The sequence below is a fragment of the Sebastes fasciatus genome, chromosome 3 (genome assembly GCF_043250625.1).
Source record: "Sebastes fasciatus isolate fSebFas1 chromosome 3, fSebFas1.pri, whole genome shotgun sequence".
NCBI classification, from domain to species: Eukaryota; Metazoa; Chordata; class Actinopteri; order Perciformes; family Sebastidae; genus Sebastes; species Sebastes fasciatus.
Genome location: NC_133797.1, coordinates 23,719,740 through 23,744,330, shown reverse-complemented (window position 1 = coordinate 23,744,330; position 24,591 = coordinate 23,719,740). Strand labels below are relative to the sequence as shown.

Below are 24,591 nucleotides of genomic sequence, written 5' to 3'. Positions count from 1 at the left end.
GGAGGCATAGCTAAGATAATTGTTGGTTTCCGCCCTACTTTGACATACAACATATTTTCTCTCAATCTTAAATACAAGTTTACACAAGTTATGATCACTGATGTATTGTTTAAGTTTCCTTTTTCTCCCAAGAACCATTAATTAGCATTTGATGCTTTTTGCAGATGAAACGGGGGAAAAGTTTAAATTACAACCACTGAGCCAAATTAGTGACAAAGACTGAATAAACAAAACATCTCTTGCAGTCATAATTACTACCATCATTGTGTCTCTACCATCCCTGTTGAGACTGAATGAGTGAGAGACAGAAAAGCATCTCATTGACAACTTGAAACATTTCAATTACCAAATCATAGCGACGCTGAAGGGCTGAAAAGTAAACGTGAATAAAGGGCGAAGAAATCATTGGAATGAGTGCGACATAATAAATGAACGCATGAGAAAGAAAGAGAGAGAGGGAGAGAGAGAGAGAGAGAGAGAGAGAGAGAGAGAGAGAGAGAGAGAGAGAGAGAGAGCGGGGGAACGTGACAGTTGCAGGTTAAACAGCTTACACCATAGGAGGGGGATTTGGGTGCCTCTGCTAGAGGGGGATATTAGCAGGATTATCTGGCAACCCTGTTGCTGAGGTGAATAACATTAGAATCCTATTTGTAAAGACGTCTATGCTTCCTGTCCAAAATCCCCCATTTGCTCTCCACTTAACTGCTGCCTCATCCCACAATTAGTCCACTTTATATTCTCATAACCCAGATTATACTCGTAAAGAGCATGTTCTGCATGTTATGCATATTGTTATTCATGTGTATTTGTGTGTTCCTTTAAGTGTGGGTGTCCCTTTGTATGTGTGTGCATGTGTGAGCGTCGGCTCGTATTCCATTAGTAGTATAGGCCTCTCTGCTCCCATAGGCCACCAGGCGTGTGTGTCATACACACTCAGACAGAGCGGAGAACACCCTGAATACTAATACAGGAAGTGTTAGCATCTGTTTTGTGTGTGTATGTCTTTGTACATCTGTATGCATGTGCACCCATGGGTAGGTGGTGGGGGTGGGGGGGTGGTGGTGGAAGTGTGGTGTGAGGGAGAGTGTTGAGATTGGAGTGAGTATGTGTGCATTTGAGTGTGACAGTGCGCACTATGAGGGCATTACCGCTCTGTCTGTGTATATGTGTGTGTGTGTGTATGTGTGTATGTGTGTGTGTGTGTTCTGTGGACGCAGTCTGAGGTTAATCAATATTGACAGTGAGTTATCTCTTCTGGCAGGGTCGCAGGTGGGTTCGATGGAGCAGATTGGACACACCAAACGAGGGAAAAAAATGACATGTACGCCCACATGGCATGTTCAAATCCCCGCTCCATTTCTTATTCTGGTGTTATACCCTACTCATTCAAGTGAGTCCTTGAGCAAGGCAGTAATGACCAGTCGCAATCCAGTCTAGCACTTGACCACGATGATAATCACCCAAGCCAAGATAATAAAGCCGCCTTCTACCTCGCCGGTATGGATTCTCCACGGTGTCTCTTCTTGCTAGAGGCTCCCTATCATCATAACACAACACAGCAACAACACGGTGATTAGCTGCTGCTACACACTCAGATCAGAGAGCAACAGAGAGAGGGGGGAAGAGATAAACAACAACAGAGAGATAAAGAGAGAAAAAGTGTTGCAGGAGAGGATGGAGAGAGAAGGGAAAGAAGGAGACAAAGGGGTGAGTGCGAAAGGGAGCACAACAGGATGTTTTCACTGTAAAGCTACTTAAGGGAAGGATTTGCTCAACAGCGAGGGGACAGACACACATATAGGTTTTATTTAGCCCGCTCAATGAGTGTTTGGGGAGTGGTGATCGATTAATGCAGCCCAGGCCTGTGACATTGCCCAGTCATCACTCTCTACCTCACAAAACACACACACACACCATCATTCCTCCACTCATGAGGAACATCCAATACACACAGCAGAGGAGAGTCCCTCTCGGCGTAGTGTTCCTCTCCCTGCACGGCTGAGTCGGGCACAAAGCTATAACGTGGCGTAATGGTGCATAAACGTGGATATGGGGGATTCAGTAAAAAAAAAAAAAAGAAAAAAAAAGGGGGAGATAAAAAAAACACCTTGCAAGGTCAAATTTGCACTTCCTGGAGCATTTGTGAAAGATCCCACAGAGACAGATATCAGCGCTCACACAGCTGCTACAGCCTGTAGGAAATTTTGATGTTGACAGCGTTTCCCTTTTAACTTCGCACTTCTATGTTAATGATCACGGTGCATATGCTTACAGAGGCAGACACTGCTGGTTGCTCGTAGCCACATGCAACCGTATCTGATCTCATTAGGTGTGTAGGTATAGATGTACATAAAGCTAGAAGTACATTGATAATATTGATATCATTATATGAGATTGGATATCTGAAATTTTGTTAATCGTAATATTGTGATAAAGTTTCAATTTGTGTTTTCCGGCCTTAAAGGTTTTATTACAAGACATTTATGGATCACTTTTATCCCTTTCTTGTGTGTAAATACTGTGTCTTTGAAACATAGACTGGAGTGGAGTTGTTTTGAAGCTTCAAATTTGACATTTTGGCCATCGCTATCTTGTTTTTTTGCAACCAGAAGTGACACAAGAGGGTGGAGCTAAGTACAACCAAATGCTGAATAAGAAATTTTTAAGCAACCAAAAGGTTATAATTAACTTTCATGAACTGAAAACAAACTGTGAAAGGGTTAAAGTTCTAAGACGAAGACACGGACAACTCCCAGACCGGACAACACCGTGGTAGTGACCTGTCAATCACAAGGTAGCCACGCCCTAAAGCATACCCTGCTTTATGGTCTGTTTGACTCTAAATGGGACCATAATTTACTAAATGAACATCATGCTGTATTGAAGAAGACTTGAAACTAGTGATTGAGACCATAAACTCATGTTTACAATGTTTACTGAGGTAATAAATCAAGTGAGAAGTAGAGTCATTTTCTCATAGACTTCTATACAATCTGACTTCTTTTTACAACCAATCTGTTGAAATTCTCATTACATCCTGACAGCAATCAATAAATCAAATGCACTACCTACCTAACCACGTACCTGCGCGCACTCTGCCAGTGCACCCATTGCACGTGACTGGAGTCTTGCACAATGCTAGGCAGACAAAATTTCTCAATACTGACATGCTAGCTTGGCAGCTGTGAGTCCTAACAATAGCTTTGTTTACATTCATTATGATAATATCAGGTGTTTTCTTACACGTGAATGAGGTAGGCAACGATGACAACGATGCGCTGCACTCCTCTCCCCAGCACTCCCTCATAGACTCGTCCACAAAAAAATCTACTTTACTCTTGATGGTTTCTCCTACATTAAAGTATTCAAAAACAGTGAGGTATGGGAAGTTTGCGTACCTTTTTGAAGAGCAAGGAGTCGTCCATTTGCTCTGCATAGACTGAGGAGAGCCTGTATTGGTTCTCAGTGGTGATATCCATCTGGTAGCCGGTCAGGACGTAGCAGACTGTGCGGAACTCCTGGATTTTCCTCTGAAACACCTCCTTCAGCCTCTGGTTCCTGAGTTCTGCGCTCTCCATCTGCTTACGTAAATCTGCAACACACACAAAAGTTGGGTGTACATCAGTAAGATATTCGAACACTATATTTATCATAACATCACACTTTATGGCCTCTAAGATTCTGCAACACGTGGAAGACTTCTTCTCCACGGAGCTCCAGAAGTACATGCTCAACTCACTTAGCTAATGCAGCGTAGATGTACGGCTCCATATCAGATATACACTCCTTGAAGCACTTCATCTGCTCACTTAGGGTCCAACAAAACACTATAATGCACAGAGCATAGTGGTGACTACAGCAGTCAGCTGCGTCTCCGAGACGGGAGCAGAGAGATTCATAGAGAGGAGAAGCAGGATGAGGGGCTCGACTTTAATTTGTTGAAAATCAATTTGCGATAATTACTTTAATTGGAAGACTTGATTTGAGAACACGGAGAAATTAGTTTGTCTGAGCAAAAATGAGTTATTATAGAGGGAATTATTACCTCCTTCCAAGGCCAAAGGCCTTTTGAAGAATTCTGATCAGCCTGAGCATTAAGACCACAGGGTATAACACATGCGCAGTGTAACTGATGACACGTTGATGACGCATGACCCCGACTCCTTCTGAGAGCAACAGAGATACGTGTGTGGATGTGTGGCGAGACATCGAGGTGCGGGAGCTGCTGGCCGTCCGTGGTGAGAAAGACGAAAGCGGTAGATGACGGGATGAGAGACAACGTAGTGTAACGTTATACATACATAACAAAGCTGCTGAATGAGAGGCATCCACCGATACGTTACACGGAAACACACCGTGTTAATAACAAGCCGACCACCTCACGGTACCGCCAGCTGTGAGCTGTGATCTGTTTTTAAAGTCACGCACCTTGGCGGAGGTCTGCGTTCTCCGAGTGCCATTCTAGTTTTAAATGTTATTACTGCGGTAAAAGTTCAAAGTGATACACATGCATGTGATGGCATATGACTATAACGTAACATTAGAAACGGTGAAAGAAGTAAGGAGAAGAGGCCAGCAACTAAGAGGCTGAAAACATTCTCAATAGGTTTGTGTATGTACAACTGGAACATCTGACAACAGCGTCAGACAGCTGGGGCTAACTTTTATCAACACATTAAAGCACAGTCTCCATTGATACTGGCAGAGCCATCAATAGCCGGCATCATTTGATTGCTATTTCTATGATTTCAGCCCAAAAAATGGAGCTTAGCTTGGAAGCTTTTATGTGAACCCAGACATCTTTAGTGGGAGTGCGTGCTCTAGTCTTTTCAAAAGGTCCACACATGATGAAAAGTGGACAAATTGCTCTAATTAAAAAGCAGTTACTTTTGTCCTCAATCCTGTTCCTGCTATTTAAATCACACCAAAATGCCTCTCTTGGCCTTTTCTTATTTCTGTCAAAGTTAAAAGATGATTTTGGTATTTTTCAACCTGGATTTTTTTGGGGACTAATGGGAACAACACTTTCTGAAACTGTGTCCAGTATTGAGGGAGTACACTACAGCCGCTGTCCGCTAAACGAGCTGTAATGTAATCATTTTGGGCAGCCTGGTCATTTACATCCACCACCATCCAGTTTTTTGCCACTGATAGGCTCAGATGGTTATTATAAGTGTCTGACAACATTATGGAAAGAACCCTAAAGAGAAAAAATATGTTTTTCTTACCTTTCGCTTTCATGTGACTTGTTGCACGGAAGAGATAGCGGTGGAAACGTGAGTGAGAGTTGGAGAGAGGAGTGCCGGTGTTTGTTGTGTTGCAGTACAGAAAGCATCGCTTAGTGTTATCTAAAAGATCTACAATAATTAGATGATTTTGACAATGTGGATGAGACGCGAGATTTCAGAACGTGACTTCTGTGAGCAAGACACACAACGACAAACAGATCGGATCAAGAGAAAGGTAAGAAAAATGTTTTATTTCTCAGTAGGGTCCTTTATCCATAACGTTGTCAGACACTTATAAGAACAATCTGAGCCTGTCGGTGGCAACAAAATAAACACTTTTAGTGGACGTGTAATAAAAGCAGGTAAGAGCACCAGAAAGAGAATTAGAACAGGGAGAAAAAGTATTCGACCAAAGCAGATAAAATACTTATTAAACACAATGATGATGATTCATTTCTTCAAGGTCAAAAGCATTTCAGTTGCTCAAAAGTGCATCTACTTTGATATTCAAATTTCTTTTTTTATATTTCTTATAGCCAACACCAACCAGTCACAAATGCTCAATCTTATATTCTTGCAGGAGCAGTTAATAGTGACAGTGGTGCATTTTATTTTTCTAATCCTGCCTTGATTGATCAGTATTTCTACTCATCATTCTTCTCTTCATACATCTTAACCTATTACATTTCTATCCGTCATTATCAAACCAGTAAATGGCTAGAAAGTTTAAACGTAAAGAGTGTGTGAGTGTGTCTGTCTGTGTGCCTCACTGTCTGTCTCCTGGGTGACTGGACTCCTCTTGAGTGTCAGTCAGTGCTGATAAATACTGTTTCAAGACTTCAGCATTGTGACAAAACTGTCACTATATGACAGCTATCAAACTGCCCTGAAAATGGCTGTAAATTCTCAAGTGACAGCATGAAGTAGACGCTGTCTAAATTCATTGCAACATGCAGACAAATGGACACCAACACTTATTGCCCGGGCAAAGACGAAATGTGTACAAGTGCACACACACACATGTGCCAATGTGTGTGTTTAGTTGATAAATCAAGGCATTTGGGGAAAGAAGATTTGTGCACCAACTGTCAAGTTTTGAGAAAGTTAGTTGACTTCTGACTTTTGCCCTTAATTGGTCTCTACGGGTCTGAGCGAGCTGTCTCTTAAAACCTGTCAAGAAAATTCCACTGCTGAGGGTTCTTATTTATATATATTTTTTTTTTCAACTCATTTTTCAACCTGATCTACGTCCAAAGATTGCATTCGTATCTCCAGAGTGTAACATGTAAAAAAATTAACTAAATGGCTAATGAGTCTGACACAAATCATTTGTTGTTTTACCAACAAAGAACTGCAGGAGTTTACAAAATATGACCCATCTATCCAGGGAACCCAACACAAGTTTAATATTATCCTGACTGTGCTTCTTGTGATTTATGAACACTAGTCAAGTTCAAAGGGAGAAAGGACAAACATTCTACAGTACACATTTATGAAAAATGCACTATTTGTCACATTTAATAAAAACTAGAATTGCTTCACTTCATCATTTCATCCTATTAGACATTTGTGGGAAATTGTCATAATTAGCATATGAATTATTGAGTTATGGCCTAAAAAAAACACATTTTGTATTTTCCAAAGTCTAATCAGTTCATCCTTAAGTCCCAGTAGATGTTTTCACCAAATTTGAAGACATTTCATCCAGGCGTTCCTGAGATATCACAAGAATGGGACAGCTGTAAGGTCAAAGTGACCTCGACTTTTGACCCTTGACCATCAAAATCTAATAAGTTCATCATTGAGTCCAAGTGGACATTTGTGCCAAATTTGAGGAAATTCCCTCCAGGTATTCCTGAGGTATCACGTTCACAAGAATGGACTGGACGGGACAGACAGACAACAAGATGGTGAAGCAGAGGTGGGTTATAGCAGTAAAAGTAGTGGGAATTAGAATGGCACTCGGAGAGCGCAGACCTCCGCCAAGGTGCGTGACTTTAAAAACAGATCACAGCTCACAGCTGACAGTACCGTGAGGTGGTCGGCTTATTATTAACACGCTGTGTTTCCGTGTAACGTGTGGGCGGATGCCTCCCTCATTCAGCAGCTTTGTTATGTCTGTATAACGTTACACTACGTTGTCGCTCATCCCGTCATCTACTGCTTTTTTCTCGGAGTCTCGCTAAACATCCACACACGTATCTCTATATTCACACAGAGTCGTCCCTCTCTTCTGAACAGCCTCGTCCTAATTAGAAAAGTACGCAGATAAAACAACCAAAGAGATATTGGAATAATGGCCAAGCGTCAGGGAGAAGAAAACACAGAATTTGTAAAAAAAAAAAAAGCCCATTACGTATATATGATTGTTAAAAACAACAAAATTCCTCCAAATTGTTCGTTTTACACAAACTTCCTGCAGTTATTGCGTTTATTTGGGTCAATCGTACAGTTTATCAGTTGTTCTGGACTGTGATTGTTATGCATTGAATATAATATGAAATATCAATAAAATATGTAACTTAGTCAGGGGACGTCAGTTTACTCAAAGATAGAAAAGGGATCCCTTAAGGAAAAAGGTTAGGAACCACTTGTCCAATACCTGGCTACACCACAGACCACTGGCAAAACGTGTTACTGAAATAAAATCTATGTAAAAGCCCTACAGCAGGAAGATAGGTGAAGTGTAATAATATTTTATCTTTCCACTGCAAAGTAACCCCCAGGACGCTTCCAAGAAGAAGCAAAAAAAAAAAAACCTTCATTCACAAAACGCAGTCAAGTGTAAAGCTAGGAATAATACTGAACAACAACAGCTTAATTCACCAGTTTAATTTATTTTTTGAAAATGCTCGATGAGTATAATAGAAAGAGTATCAAAGTGCAAAAAATAGCCAAATAAAAGAATAATTCTTGTAATCCTAGGCTTCATTTGACATGTTTTTTGAAATCATAATTGTTTAAAAACTCATTAAAAACTTAAGTGTAAAGTGTACTTAGCTCTAATGTCACTGATAGCACTGCTCAACATGGCAGTCTGTTTCTGGCTGCCATTAAATAACTTCTCATAGAATAGAAATGTCAAGAGTGAATTAATTGTGTTTGCACCTGAGCAATTTACAAAAAGCTAAGAGATACTGTTTATAGAGAAAATAATAAGACATCAATTAATTTTAATTGCACAAAATGTTCCAATTGACTAAATATCATGATACTATTCTCATAATAACAAAGACTGTCCTACAAGACTATTGTGTGTTTTTAACAATCTTTAACAATTAGGGATTTTTGCTGTATTAAGTTGTTTTGCAAAAGATAACGTTCAAAGGTCTATTTTAGATCTGCAATTTCTTAATTGTACATGTGACTTTCATGGTGAGGTTCAACAATGTACAACTAATGTTTAATCATATAGAGATTATGAACGTAATACTTTTTATATATAAATCTGTCTCAAAGACATGACGTTTATACAGTTTATCTTTGATACTTTTCACCAGACATCCCATTGCTTTGACCCTGGTTTGAAGATAAGAACAGATATCGCACATTAGGTCTGTATTATCTGCTAGAGGTTAAATTGAGCACACCGGTAAAAAACTCAATTATCGTTTTGGGAGAAGAATGGGTCTGGGGCAGACAGGCCGCATTAAAGACAGGGGGAAATGACAGAGAAAAGATGAGAGTAAAAAGGAAGTGTAAAGAGACAAGAGAGGAGAGAGGAGCAATGAGTTAGAGAGCTGGTGGGTGAGAGACAGAGGAAGAGTGAATATATGAGAGAGAGGGAGAGCACTGCGGTCCTCCAAAGACAAATTAGCCAACAGACTTCCGGCGCTGAGCTGTCCTGAACTCCAATTAAATATTTAACCCTGTCATAACTACACTTTCCCCATCTAACTGTCTGTCACACCTAAAAGGACAAAGGCCTCAGTGGCCTCAAATATCAATGAAGCAATTCCCTTCAGGTCACAGCCAGTAGAGGGCGTAGGTACAGGTTCTCTCGTTTCATATTTTGTATTAGTCTAAAAGGGAACAGGACCTGAACACCTGTCAAAAATGTGCCGTGTGGAAAGCAGTAAAATATCAAAGTGCTTTTATGTTAACTATGACAGTCTTCTTACCTTAATAACCTTGGTAAGTAATCAAGCTATTAATCGATTAAAATATTTAATTGCGATTAATCGCATGATTGTCGATAGTTAATCGCAATTAATTGCACATTTTTTATCTTATCTATAAAAATGTACCTTAAAGGGAGATTTGTCATGTATCTAATATTCTTATCAACATGGGAGTGGGACAATATGCTGCTTTATGCAGAAGTATGTATATATGTATTTATTATTGGAAATCAATTAACAACACAAAACAACGACACATATTGTCCAGAAACCCTCACAGGTACTGCATTTAGCATGAAAAATATGCTTAAATCATAACATGGTAAACTGAAGCCCAACAGGCAACAACAGCTGTCAGTGTGTCAGTGTGATGACTCGACTATGACTTGCCCCAAACGGCATGTGATTAAATCTGATGTAAGTTTGGAGCGTTATTTAACCTCCTTTGCGACAAGCTAGTATGACATGGTTGGTACCAATGGATTATTTAGGTTTTCTAGTTCCATATGATGCCAGTATCTTCACTGTAGCTTTAAAACTGAGCCCGCCACAACATAAAAATCGCAAGTTACGTTAATGCGTTAAAGAAATTAGTGCCGTTAAAACAAATTTGTGTTAACACGTTATTATCTCGTTAACTTTGACAGCCCTAGTAACTACCTAATGCTACCATGCACATAAAGGGCTCAAGTTGAGCCCTTTATGTGCATGTATTCACTGTGTCCTACATTAAAAGGGGAACACCACCTAAATTAACAATTCCAATATGTTATTTCCATGGCCTAATGGTCTTTGCAAACCAAGTCTGTATTTTTCGTTATAAGTTTTTTTGAATCCGTCATCCAATAAAAAATGTTACGCACAGAAACCTTGCACACTGAGTCCCATGCATTTTATTATTCTATTTGTTGCGAAAATTCGCAATACCAGACAAAACTGAATTAATTACGTGGGTGCAATGGATAGCGCTAGTCCAAAACAGGGCTAATGAATGACTGACGTTCGCAAGAAGCTATCGTTTAGCTACCTGGAGCACAATCACTACTGTCTAATCTTTCTTACATCTTTTGTTTTGTGATCATCCTCGATTCCAAGCTGTTCTGCAATCACCGGACACAATCTGTCTTTAATTTCTGCAGCTCTGTATTCTTTTATTTCTTTATCATGAAGTGCTTTGTGCTGGGAGAAAAAGTGTGTGTTTATCATGGTATTTTGGATGATGACGTTTGCATGGACGGTGACTCTGAGTGGTCAAACACTCTGACAGATGGAGAAAAACGCAGAAATCTAACCTGTTCCGAAAAACTTAAATGACGGAAGAAAGGTCTGGAGCCGCTATTGTATTTTTAAACGTGCGTCAATTTCGACGAAAAATACTGACTTGGTGTGCAAAGGCCTTAAGAAAGTCTCAACCTGTGATGTCATAGGGTAAAAAGTCTGGAGGTGCTCCATAGACAATGAATGGGAGATTGATTTTGTGGACCCACAGAATGAGTTTTCTTTTTTATACTACTAAAATGTTCCCATATACTCAGATCATTCCCCTGGGTGCTCTCAGTGTCATCTATAACATCTCTCCCCATTCATTGTCTATGGAGCAGCTCATATGACATCACACATTTGAGTTTTAGAACTCTAGTTTTGGGATTTGGGAGAGAGTTGTTCTTGTTTACCACTATTTTTGGACTGTTTTAGACCATAGGAATAACATGTATGAATTTTGAAAATGGGCAGAGTTAACCTTTAATGGTCAAGATTTATTCCTCCTATAATGTTTGCTTTGTTTAGCCATAAAGAATTTATGATAATGGAAATGTGATGGACAATGGAAGAGTAAATGCCAACCCCTGTTTCATTAAATACAGGGATAGTACAAGCCAATGAGCCAGTTCATTACCAGTGAGCCTGTAAATGTGTGTCTGTGCTGTGGATCTTACCCAGCACCTCCTTCGACGGCGGCAGACTGAGGCCGAGGCTGGAGGCATGCACACTGGAGTCGTCTTGTGATTGGACCGTAGCGCCTCCATCCTGCAATGAGCGCACGAGTTCCCGGAGACGTGTCACTTCCTCCTGAAGAGCCTCAACATCCTGCTGCCGCTGTTGCTTGGCAACAGAGGTAGGGTTCATTTTGATGTGGAGAACTCTGGTTTTGATGGGATCATAGTCTCCCTGAGACAGAAAGAGACAGAAAGAGACAGAAAGACTACGGTAAGATAAAATACGATAAGATAAGATGAGCCTTTATTGATCAGACGTCCATTAAATGTACAGTTTTTTAGAGTTCTTTAACTTCAGAGGAATACAAGCTTCTTGTCCAAACTCTGGAAGTATGAAGATTTTTGAATTAAGCAATACAGCAAATGTCTTGTTTTGTTCGACTAACAGTCTTAAACGCAAAGACATTCTGATAACAATGAAATAAAACAGAGAAATGCGTCAAATCCTCACATTGGAGAGGCTGGGAATATGATTTAAACAAAAAACAGATTATCAAAGCAGTTGCTGATTAATTTTCTGTTGATAAACCTCTGGATTAATGAATTGTATCAGATGTAAATGAGTACACAAGGTCAGTCTTTGTTCAGCTGTCATTGTACTTTACATTGAGATGTATCTTCTATCAACTTTATAAAAGTCGTCTTCAGATTGAAGTCATTCATTCGTAGTCAGTTCAGGTGCATCTGGTCTTGGTTTGAATGGAAAAGAACTGAAGCCCGAAAAGTATTAGTATCCAGGAGAGAAACTCTCTCTGTCCTCCAAGCACTTTTTCCCCTATTGATCAAGTAAACAGCATCTGAAGTCCTCACACATAATAACTCACAGGCCTTTAGAATATGTGTGCTGCACAAGGCTACAGCACATGAAACACCAGATAAGTCTGCACAAGAACTGAAACCATTCATTGTACTTCTGCATCTCTGTGAAGGGTGTGTGTGGTGAAAACATGGACATGGCAGAAAAGCTTGAACAGACTTGCAGAATCAAAAAACCATGAGAGAGTGTGTGCCGACTGTGACTCAGAGGAATAAATGGGGAGGAGATGGGAGGTGAAGTGTGAGCACAAAAGTGCTTTCCAAGGAATCAATCCATGCTTTCAGTCACAATGGCTCAACAAAACTTGTACATTTTAAATATTACACACTCTGTTGCCATATAATGTCATGTTTCTTTTTCATTTTGTCTACCCGAGTGCTGCTAAAAAGATTTGGATGCTGTAATTGGCCCTTGTCTCCATTCTCTTTGTCTACCACTCATAGATTTTAGATAGTGAAACACAAACAGATGGCTTTTTGTGATGTAAGTTTTAAAGCGTTATCTTTAGTACTTTAGGTTACTTTATAATTAAGTTTGACCTTTCTTGGTTATGTGACAAAACTGCACATAAAAAGTAAATATACAAGAATATGTACATCCTGCACAGTGCATAAAGGTTATCCTTTGATTCATTTCAGCAGGTAAACACGCAACAACAGTCTAGTTATTACTCGTACTGAGATAGAATGAAACTTTCACTTTTCAGAAATATACGTACATATGCACATATGGAGAGTAGATGGATGACACAAGTCAGGTTTCTATCCAAGTGTTGCGCAATTTTTTTTCCAAATTTCCAGATAAACAGCAATAGAAAAATGCAATTACAATTGCAATGCAAAATGCAATTAAGAGAGCATCAGTCAAACCTCAAACCACGGAGAAAACATGATGGGAATATGGCATTTATGTTTGTAACCTTCCTCGGATTAATACATGAAACTGTCTGATCATTGGTCCACACAAATCTTATGTTATGACAAATAAGTCACATGCTTCATGTAGCCTACATCATGATTTATTCGCCAAGTCTGTTTCCATTGCACTTTGTGGCTTTCTGTTTTTATCGATACACTGACTTTTCCACCTCAGCCAAGCAGAAAAACTTTTTCGGGAAATTTCCGAAGAAGAATTTCCAGCGTTTCATTAAAATGAAACACGCATTAAAAACAGGTGACTGGAAACATACTTACAAATGTATGAAAACATCTAGACTCTCACAGGATATTAGGGATGTCACGAGAACCAATAATTCGGTAACCAGTGGTACCCAATGTAATCAAAATGTAGTTTTTGGTAAGAAACTTGAATAAGTCCAGTTGTTTGAAGGCGATGTATTTTCACAAAAATATAAAATAGATAATAGAGAAGGAACTATGACATGCTTAACTTCCTAACAAAAACCGGTATGCAAACGGTAATAAAGGAGTGGATGTTGAAGTACATGGGATTTATTGTTTTACTTTTGTTCTTTTATCGTGGTATCGAATCTTTATCAAGAATCGCAGATTTTCACTGGTATTGGTATCAACTATCTAATTTATGGTATTGTGGCATCATTACAGGATATAGCAGCAATTAAATGATTCACTTTATAGCTTATGATCACATTTATTCAGTGCAATAATCGCATGGGTGAAGCCGGTGTGCTTGTGTAGGAGACGGAGCATTTGGAATTCTAACAAGTATCTTTATTTACAACTTTCTGTATCTAAAGATCTTTATTTTCTGTGTAACCTATGACTGCTCTGCTCTACCTAGCCTGCCAAATTCTTCTCTACAGAGGCTACAGGAGCATACAGTGAAGTTATGAGCACCAGACTGCCTACCTGCTTTATTTCCCAGTGTGCTACTCTTTGCCCTCAGCACAGAGCAGTGTCGACCACGGCAGCAGAATGCCCCGCACTGATTCACAGCCAAAGCAAGTATTTATTAATGTGCTGTTATGTAATGTTCTGTTTTGACCTTAGAAACACATCATGTGAAGTTCTATATATATATACTTCCACAATTTGTTTTACTGAATGTTTCATAAACACTTCATTTACTGAAACTGAAACACTGGATACAGAAGAGTTTCAGTAAATGTTCTATTATATTTTGATGCCATCATTATATTGTACTACAGTTCAACAAGATTTAACAGTAGAAATTAGGTCTGTCAAAGTTAACGGGATAATAACACATTAACGCAACTTACAGGGTGAAGATACTGGTATCCATTGAAACTAGAAAACATAAGGAATCCATTGGTATGTCATACTAGCTTGTCGCGAAGGAGGTTAAATAACGCTCCACACTTACGGTCAATTTTGGTGAGAAAAACTGTCATGGCCATTTTCAAAAGGGGTCCTTTGACCTCTGACCTCAAGATATGTGAATGAAAATTGGTTCTATGGGTACCCACAATTCTCCCCTTTACAGACATGCCCACTTTATGATAATCACATGCAGTTTGGGGCAAGTCATAGTCAAGTCAGCACACTGACACACTGACAGCTGTTGTTGCCTGTTGGGCTTGAGCTGCCATTTTTTTATTTGAGCATTTTTTTTTATGCTAAATGCAGTACCTGTGAGGGTTTCTGGACAATATTTGTCATTGTTCTGTGTTCAATCATCTGTGTTAATTTCCATTTCCAATATTAAATATATACATACATTTGCATAAAGCTAGCATATTTGGAAACACTTGACAAATTTCCCTTTAAGTTACGTTTCGAACAAATAAAAAATGTGCGAATAATTTGCAATTATTTGCGATTAACTATGGACAATCATGCTATAAATCACGATTTAATTAATGAAATCGATTGACAGCCCTAGTGGCAATGTATCTATCAAACAGACTAACACAAAATTATAAAAATAACATACAATGAGTGGTAAATACAGATGGATGTTAGCGACAAGAGAAAACACAGAATGAGAAGCAAAAGCAAAAATGGGGATTTTTTCTTTTCTGAAAACGGCATTTCCTTCTTTTCTTTTGTTTAGTCTGTTTTCTTCTGACTCTATAAGGTCTGGGTAAATGAGAAGAGTCTATCTTAGCTTAATGCCAATATAAGGAGACACACACAAACAAGAACACGCACACACACCAATCTGCGCTCTTGATTACTGGCTAAATTAGATTCCATATGCCCCCAAGCGACGGTTGCCAAAAAAACTACAGGCGTGTGGGAGAGCAAGAGGCAGACGAGGAGAAAAGGGATGTGAAGATGGGAAACGGTGAAGGACATATAAAAGAACACGGTGAAAACACAGAGGGTAATACTGCCTACAGCGGAGGGGAAACGTTGCATGGATGAGGGGAAAAAGTGCTTTGCACGCTTATAAATAACGCTTTGTATAATTTAAAAGGAACAGAGGGATTGAGCTTTCCAAAATAAGGAGCAGAGAATGTGTGTAGCCTATTTATATCAAAACATTTTCAACTGGACTGCGCACACGTCACAGCAAGATAAAGTCAAGGCTTATTTTCTTCCTGTGTAAATCTTTTGAAGTTGTACATCTGTATATGGAGGGTTTATTCAAGAAGGACTCTGTATACGTGTGTTGTGATAAACAGCGAGAGAAAAATGGAAGGAAGAGCCAGATAGCGTGAGACAGATATGTAGATTAGAGCCGTAAACCCGGCACAAAAAGAAGAGTAGAGTCCTCAAAACGCAGCCAACAGCTACGTGCTGTCAAAAAGCGAAAACTCTCTCAAAGATGCTTCCTTAAAAATTAGGCCAAGCTAAAGAAAATTAGAATGATTTGGCCGTGGAATTCATATTTAACTTTTTTTGGATGCCTGGACTGAGCCGGGGGGGCAACGTTTTAATTGACTGCTCAACAGCAAAAACAAAAGGAAATGTATTTCTCTTTGGCATTATAGCGCATCGCTTTCAGAGTAAGCCAAGAAAATAGCATAATCTTTTTTTAATTGGTTGAACTCTCCTCATATATCAAAATATAATATACAAAATGAGAAAATGGAAAAAGGTCATCTTCTTGTCTTCATCCATTTTACCTTGTGTGCATAAAAAGAGGCCAAACAGGCCAAAATGTAATCGAGTGTGTGATCCACTGAAATAGAAAACATGAAATCTAAAAATTCAAACTGGGTTCCACAAAATGGAGAAAGGTATCATTACCTTTCACCGCACATGCAAGTTTGCATTTGAGAAAGAAAAAAAAAGTAAAGTGGTGTACGAATTGTGTTTATGAATTATAATTTGGTTCAACGCTGCAACATCAGAAAAAGTGAATGTTAGAAAACTGCTTAATATTACAGATGGCCTATTTTGTGTGTGTGAGTGTGTGTGTGTGTGTGTGTGTGTGTGTGTGTGTGTGTGTGTGTGTGTGTATATATTTAGCCCACTCTTCCACACAGTATTTACAGTGCAGCAAGGTGGAGAGCCATTCTAAGTGCCCGAGGCTACGTATCTCTTATTCATAGAACAACAATAACAACACATCTAATACCAGGGAGCAGAGTCTGTTATAAAAAAGAGCAAGAGGCAGAGGGAGAGAGCAAAAGAGCAGGAGATCAAGAGCAGGAGACAGAGAGAGAGAGAGAGAGAGAGAGAGAGAGAGAGAGAGAGAGAGAGAGAGAGAGAGAGAGAGAGAGAGAGAGAGAGAGAGAGAGAGAGAGAGAGAGAGAGAGAGAGAGAGAGAGAGAGAGAGAGAGAGAGAGAGAGAGAGAGAGAGAGAGAGAGAGAGAGGAGGAGAAGGGGATCGAAGTCTATGGAACAAGGTCTGTTTTTAACACAGCTGAACAAATCGCTCTGAAACATCCACTTATATAATAAACACAACACCGAACCACAGGGGACACATGAGTCACTGATGGAACAGGTGACCCACTAATGGTGAGTGAAAGCGGAGGGGTACGGTACTATCAAAAAATAACGAAGAAAAAAGGCCCATCCACACACCCTTAAACCCCATGAACTGATAAAGTGGGAGGTTGAATGGAACAGACACTACAGAGGTAAACCTCTTCCACCGAGTCACATCAACAAAAACACATTGGGGCTCCTTTCTTGACATCGGCTTTTTAGTCGATCCACTTTACAAATTAACTATACAGTACGCATTTTTTAAGAATGTAACGGGCTGTCGGACAAATGGCCTTTCAGTCCAATGGGACATTGTTTTGCTTCTCCAATAATGGGCCTTCGGAACAATGCGCCGTCCTTTTCTCAACGCCCAATAATGTACGACAAACACCACAACGACTACATCAACAACCAAATAAAGGAAAATATATGGCTTGAGATGGACTAGCAGCTGAGATACGATGAAGATGGTAATATAGCTGCATTTGCTAACGTTATATGTTGGTCACGGAACGGGGCTAGCCACAACAGCTAATGTTAGCATCAAATTTGGGGTCTGATTAGTTGATGTGTTGTGTAGTAAGTTAGCCTCTTAGAAATTCTCTGTACGAACAGGTTTTTGTTGTGTGGAGTGGACACGGCACTATTTCGGAAGAAACTCATTGGGCCTCATTGACGAAAAATGGAACACAACAACACGGACAATTCGCACTGGAATCGGCGTGCAAAGTTGTCATTGCATGCAAATGTTTCGCATTCCCGCACCGCATTTTCACGTCACACTGGTGAGAAACTGCTTTAAGTGTTCGATATCCAGGGACACCGTTTCGGAATTAAATGTAACTGTTGGGTTACTTTACAATATACATTTTTGATGATTTACAGCAATCTAAAGATTTGTTAAAAGCATGTGTTTCTTACACTACAGGCTTCATTTCCATATTGACCTTAGATATAACCAGATACAGATATAATAGTGTCCTCGTGGTTTGCAGTTAAGATGATCCATTTCGCCCTTATTCCATGTTTCATGCCAGTTTTGAGTTGTTGCCTTTTTGTAGGTGAGCAGTACAATTTTACAGAGATACAGGTTGATTCCTATTACTACTACTGCTTTTATCAAACTTTAGGGATCTCATAACATAGAGAACATAACATAACATAAAAAGATTTCATATTGTAAGCATACATCCACTGCATTGAGGTGAGAGTCCTAAAACTGTATGTATAAACTGTATGTATAAATACTGTACGGTATATTAGTTGATGGCACTAAGGCATTAATGTTGTTTGAGCAATGTCAAACACCTGTGTTCTCATACTTGGTCCATATCATCTGTGGGCTTACGTACGAAAAAAGGGCATCAAGCAGTGTACCTTGACAAGTAAGCTGCTGATAACTGCTACTTGACAACTGTGTGATGTCAATTAGAAAACAATCACGACCAGCAGAAATCCCACTGTGGCTTTCTACGATGTGTGCTGGGTATGAATGCAGAGCAGTTGCTAAGCAGATAATGTACCTCTGCCCCTAAGGCAATGAAGGAACCATGGAGGAATCTAGGTGGAGGTTACACGTCAGTGGTTTTCCTACATGGGTAACATTTGAGGATGACCAGCTCACTGCAGCACAGATATCTGGATAGAGAGTCTGTTAAATAGGTCTCTGGTGGAAGGTAGACATAAGCTCAAAATAGAATCAGGAGTAAAAGCAGATGTGCAACAGCATCCACTAGGTACCGAGAAAGATTTTTTTGTTTCCATCCATGTTTATTAGCTTACAGTCTTCTTCACCGTCTTTGTTGGCAGCAATTCTATGAGTGTGTGTTACCGCCACAAGTTGATCAGTGGAATAGTGTGACACCATCACTCGTGTGCGCACGTGCACAAAACAAACAAAACAGGGATCCACTCATACAAAAACAGCTCCATAGCGCCACCAGGTCTAAAACCTCCATAGGGATTCTTTAAGCTCAGATACACAAGCAAACTGGGAATAGAACCTGCTGTTCTGAAGGACTCCAAGGTCCATTTGACTTCACACTAGGCGGGTGTATCACTGGGGACCCAAGGGAGTGCAGTGTCGATTGTGGTGCAATTTGACCAGATGGTGGCGCTATAACAGTTAACATTACGTTTTGGTCTATAACATTTTAACCTTAAATCTCAGAAACAATTTTTTTCATGGATTTTGTGGGTCCACACAAATCTATCCATATAAGTCACGCCCATTTGCATCTAGAGTCATTTTCTGCCATTCTGAATTGTGTCCAAATTTGATTTTGCTACTCCTCCTACACATTTTGAGCAATCGTCGAAAAATTTGGTACAGAACAAGTCGGAAAAAGTTACTTTTTTAGATTTTTGATATTCCATACAGTTTTGTTATAGCTGGCCCTCACAGTTAGCTCAAAGGCTGTAGGCTGGGCTTATATTACAAAAAAAGTCATATCTCGCGAGCAGCACCTCTGGGGACCAAGCAATCGGACCATTCTGAACGGGCAATGTCTTCAGGTGGTTTTGTGAGGGTACACAGAAATTCCCAAGAAGTCGAAAAAGGTCTGGAGACAGACCATAGCCTCTATGCCTCTTACGAAAGAGCAGACAAGTGGATGCTGGCCTGCTGTCTTCCCTCCAAAACCATGATGGCAAGAAGAAATAGCAGCCATGGAGTAATTTGGGACTTCTGAGAAGACGTCCTCCTCCTTGCACGCCAACTGGGCTACAGGACGAGCTGAAAGGCTTTGGAAAAGGTAAAGTTGAAGAGCTTGTTGGCCCATGTAGTATTAGCATCAGAATCTCTGGTAGGCTCTGCCACAGGGACCTGAGCCTTTGAGAGTTTATGGATACGCAAGGGTAGGTTCTGGCTAGAAAGCCTGGTGGCAAAGGTCTGCAGAGCGGCAGAATCTTCCATGGAAGACTGAGCTGAAAGGTCCCTCCAGTCCTCTTCCTTCTTAGTTCAACACCTTTTCAACAAGGAGACCAGTACAGTTCCGAAGATTCCCTCAGGAACAACTGGAATGTGCAACATGTCATCCTCTTCCTCATCAGACACGTTGGTCACGTTGAACCATCTCACCTGTATGAACCAAGGATTGGGAGTGACCTTTGTGTCTTTTGGCTGGTAATTGGACTTCCAGTTGCTGTGCCAGCCACTAGACCAGATGGGTTCTCTCTGTTTTATCACTGAAATATTTATAAGACATAGCTGTAACTCATATGGTCAAGAAATGACTGATTATGGATTTTAAAGGGTTGTAAAGGGAAGTTTTCTATGAATATTTATAAACTCTTCCTGCTATTTTTCCCCTTTTGGAAGTCTTGAAATAGAAGCAAAAAAATACTTGAATCTGTTCAATCAAAAGTGTTTCAACGGAACTGTCATTACTGACATTTCCCTCTCATCTTACACTGAGGAGACTGAAGGGGGGATGCGGTACTCTTTCCTGACGTCTCGAATCACTTCACTGATTTACTGGATAAGAACAGAGCTACACTGACATCATCTCTTTGGCTCAAAAGTCAGAAGACTGCTTTCAATTTGATACAGACATGTCATGATTTTTTTCTTCCTACCAATGCACACAACTCCCTACATGCCAGACCTGTGATGGGTGATGGGAAGACACCATGTCTGGAGGGCAGGAAGCTCAGTCAACTGCATACAGTTACAACACTGGAGCACGAGCTTCATAGTCATAAAAGGGAAGGTTTCTCATAAGTTAGGCAAATTCAAAACTAAGGTTGGAACGCTACAGTATCTGGGACTCTTACACCAAACCTGATTGAAGAGACGGCTCCTTCTTGCCCTCAATTGTTGCTGCCGTCCTTCAGCCACCAATCATCATCAATCTGAGCTTAACTGTCCACAGAAAGCAACAGCCTCATTAATTTAAGGATTTGGCGGTCATGAGAGGACACTGGTAAAGAGCTGTCTTTGACACTGTCATTGAAAATATGTCTTTAACAATATTGCATTCAATTGTCTCAGTGAAATATAGTAGGGACAAGGTTGCCCAAAGGAAATTGGCTATGAAAGTGCTAAGTGCTCATGTCATGAGGGCTTGTTGTTTTGAGTGGGCTCTGATTTCATTTTCCCTGGTGTGTCAGGGTGTCAGCTGCTGGTGTGTCCATCTGCCAAACATTATGAAGAGGGAAATATCTCAACGTTGCTATAAAACCTTATATTCAGGATGAACTATATTTTGAGCCCCACTACTAGATGAAAAGGCATATTTTCACTTATATTTATTGCTTGAATGGTTTTCATGATTTTAACACCGTTTAAATCTTTAAATAGGTAAAACTGCCATGAAGATGCAAACCTTCAAATGACATCACTGCAACAGCAGGGGCACAGCTTAAAAGAACCGTGTGTAACATTTAGGGGGATATATTGGCAGAAATGTAATATAATATTAATAAGTATGTTTTCTTTGGTATATAATCACCTGAAAATAAGAGTTGTGTTTTTTGCAACCTTAGAATGAGCTGTTTATATCTACATAGGGAGTGGGTCCTAGTGCTGGGCAATATGGCCAAAATATTCCATCACGATATAGGTCATTTCATATATCGAAAACGTTATATATCACAATATAGCATGTTTTCTGGTAATTCAATAAATAAATAGTCTATATGAAATTACCACATGGTAAAGCCTATCTTTGTATACTATTGACAAATGGAAGGTATTGAGTATTTTCTCATCCTAAGAACTTGTGAATGAACAGTTTCAAGTGAAATTATAGAGAAAAAAATGAATAAATATAGACCTAGCCTTTATAAATATACATGATAGACATTTTATATCATTTTGATGATATATATTGTCATATTGGAAGACTGGAAAAACCTCACCTGGGCTACAAGCATGCCATAGTCAAAACAAAATATGAATAGTTCCCACCCCCCGAAGATTATGTCTCTTTCTATCTGAAAATAATGTCTAAACATAATGCTGCTGTGGCTGAGTATTATATAATTGGGCATGCCCATGTGAGCACGTGTACAACAGAGAGATTACGTTGATGCAACCCCTTGCAACGCCAATAATTATCTTCGTCTAGACACTGTCATGACAGCAAAAGCAAAAAGACAAAGCACAGCAGTAGTAAGTCTACCACTATTGCTGCCACCGTCTGCAGTGCAAGAAAAATATATCAGGGAACAAAAACAAACACAGAAGAGAAATTGTGATAGAATTATATTAGACTGCAATATTATTTTGGTTGTTATTATCAGCTAAATTCTGATTAGCTGTAATTCTGCTGCACTTGATGAAGCCATGATAATGATGTCATTCACCTCCATGTGCTAGATAATATCTCAACAGAAAGTAAACAGGGTCCAAACCACAGAGGAGCAACGCCAATTGTTCGTTCCATTGCAACATCAGCGCCCAGCAGCAAAGCTACACTTCTGCCATTTTGGACTGAAAGCGACAACTGGACACTTACAAAGTGCCGTAAAAAAAGGAAAACTAAATTATTTCTTTTCTATCATCATCATTTTAAAGTCTCTACCGAATTGGCCTGTGTTGAACAATACAAATATTAGAAATATGCACACTATAATAACTCACTTACTTATTTATTACGTACTTAAAACTTTTTTGCCCAGCCACTTCCCAAAGGAGCATAAAGTGAGCGATGGACATAAGTGGAAGTTAGAGAAATCCAGCACACAGATTTTGAGAGCAATTTCAAACTTTTTCATGTCAAGGACCTCCAAAATAGATGTCCAATAGACCACAGATCATGGATGTATAAGAGCTTGTTTCCTGTGCTTTTGCCCTGCGTGTTAGTAAATAGCCTACAATAAATTCCGTTTATGTCATACTACTAGCACTACTAGCTACTGGCCGATAGCCGGTTGTTTGGGAACAGAGACGTTAATACATTCACCACGGTACAGGCTTACAGCATACAGCCCATGGGTGTATTATAAGATAATAAAGGTGATGAATTACAGCCAATATATCCATTATTACAGCCGCATAGCTAGCAGGAAGCTGGCAGAACTAGATATGTCATATGAACGTGCAGGGCAGTGCAGGGCAGTGCAGTCCCGTGGGTCTGAGGAACGTTCATTATGCCGAGGAAAATAACTCTGGATTCGGCTATTAGTTCATTTAACAACTTTGGACGTAATGATTTAAATGAGGGCTATTTAGGTGTTCGCACTGCGAAGTTGATTTACCTCGAAAAATTATCCTCTGATTTACAGACTCGCTTTATACATCCATGGCCACAGACCCATTGGCGTTTTCAGTCCAAAATGGCAGCAGCGCAACCGCAGCGCCATCTAGCGTCTGTTGTCAAAAAAGTACCAGTTGTCTCTTTGTTTCTATCCTCTTTGACGTAAGGAAAGAGGGAACATACATTGAGGAGAGCAGAACCGACGCTGGCAGGTTCTGTAAACCTGTCTGCAAATAACTTTGTTCTTCCTAATAAGACTGAATGTTGACTGAAGGCTCTTCGAGATGGCCTTGTCAGACAAATTCGAAAGAAATATCCTTAAAACCACCCTTCAAAATTCAATACAACAATCAACCAGCACACTCTGTTCAAATGAACCCTGTCACTGTTTTAGCGTACAAAGTAAGAATCACCCACAGTATAACCAGTTCACAAAGCCTCTACATTTACTATTCTGAACAACCGAGTAGGTGGTGGAAAAAGAAAAAAAAATAGAGTGCACACACAGGACGTAATGGGTTTACGTTTCTGTCATCATCAATAATGAATGTTTGGAATAAATAGAGAATCCAGTGGTTGTGAAAATAAGAAGATGAAAGCTTTGCAGCGGCTCAGCTCCTTCTCATACAGACCATACATACGGTTATCTTAAAGCTGACATTTCCCTCCCTTCTCAAAGAGAGAACTCATTAGCTGGCATGACCAACAACAGCAACCATGCATTAGAAGAGAAAGAAAACAGCTGCTTAAAGAAACATATAAACATCAAAACAAAAATAAAGTCACAAACCTTTGATTATGAAGTGAACAGGGAAGAAAAAACTAAATTAGAAGGTTTGCAAAACACATTCAAATTACAAATGTATTCGTCCACTTTGATTTCTTTTCTGTAATACAGTATATTAAATAAGACATACATTGTATTAGAGATGGAGGTTTTGCACAGCAAGGAGGCCTGTTGAGGACAATGACCACTCATTCATTGCAGGGCTGCATGTTTTAAGCTTCCATGACGACAAGCATACCCCTAACCAGTATATATATATATATATATTAGGGCGGTCAAAGTTAACACGATAATAACGCGTTAACGCCAATTTTCTTTTTAACGGCACTAATTTATTTAACGCATTAACGCAAGTTGAGATTTTAAGGGCTTGGGTTTTAAAGCTAGAGTGAAGATACTGTTATCATATAAAACTTAAAAACTTGTACACAGGGTATTTGCACATTTTTTAAAGTACAAATTTAATGACGTTTTTAACACCTCTAAAAGTAAAAAAAATAATACAATTACTGTGGCCCTGCGACAAATGATAAATCTACAAACTAGATCACAGTATACACAGTTATTGAGTTTTATTGAATTTGAATAACTGAAATATTCAGTGTACAATAGCTAACA

The 24,591-nt window shown here is 39.6% G+C and overlaps 1 protein-coding gene across 1 annotated transcript in view; it reads right to left on the bottom strand.

Moving 5' to 3' along the window:
- Window positions 1-24,591, bottom strand: part of mad1l1 (mitotic arrest deficient 1 like 1) — a 69,990-nt gene that overhangs the window by 25,213 nt on the left and 20,186 nt on the right. Inside the window, exons 15-16 of the mRNA XM_074629732.1 lie at window positions 11,287-11,518; window positions 3,399-3,592 (exon numbers count right to left, since the gene is read on the bottom strand). Of these exons, the coding sequence (XP_074485833.1) occupies window positions 3,399-3,592; window positions 11,287-11,518 (426 nt within the window). The remainder of the gene's footprint in view (window positions 1-3,398; window positions 3,593-11,286; window positions 11,519-24,591) is intronic.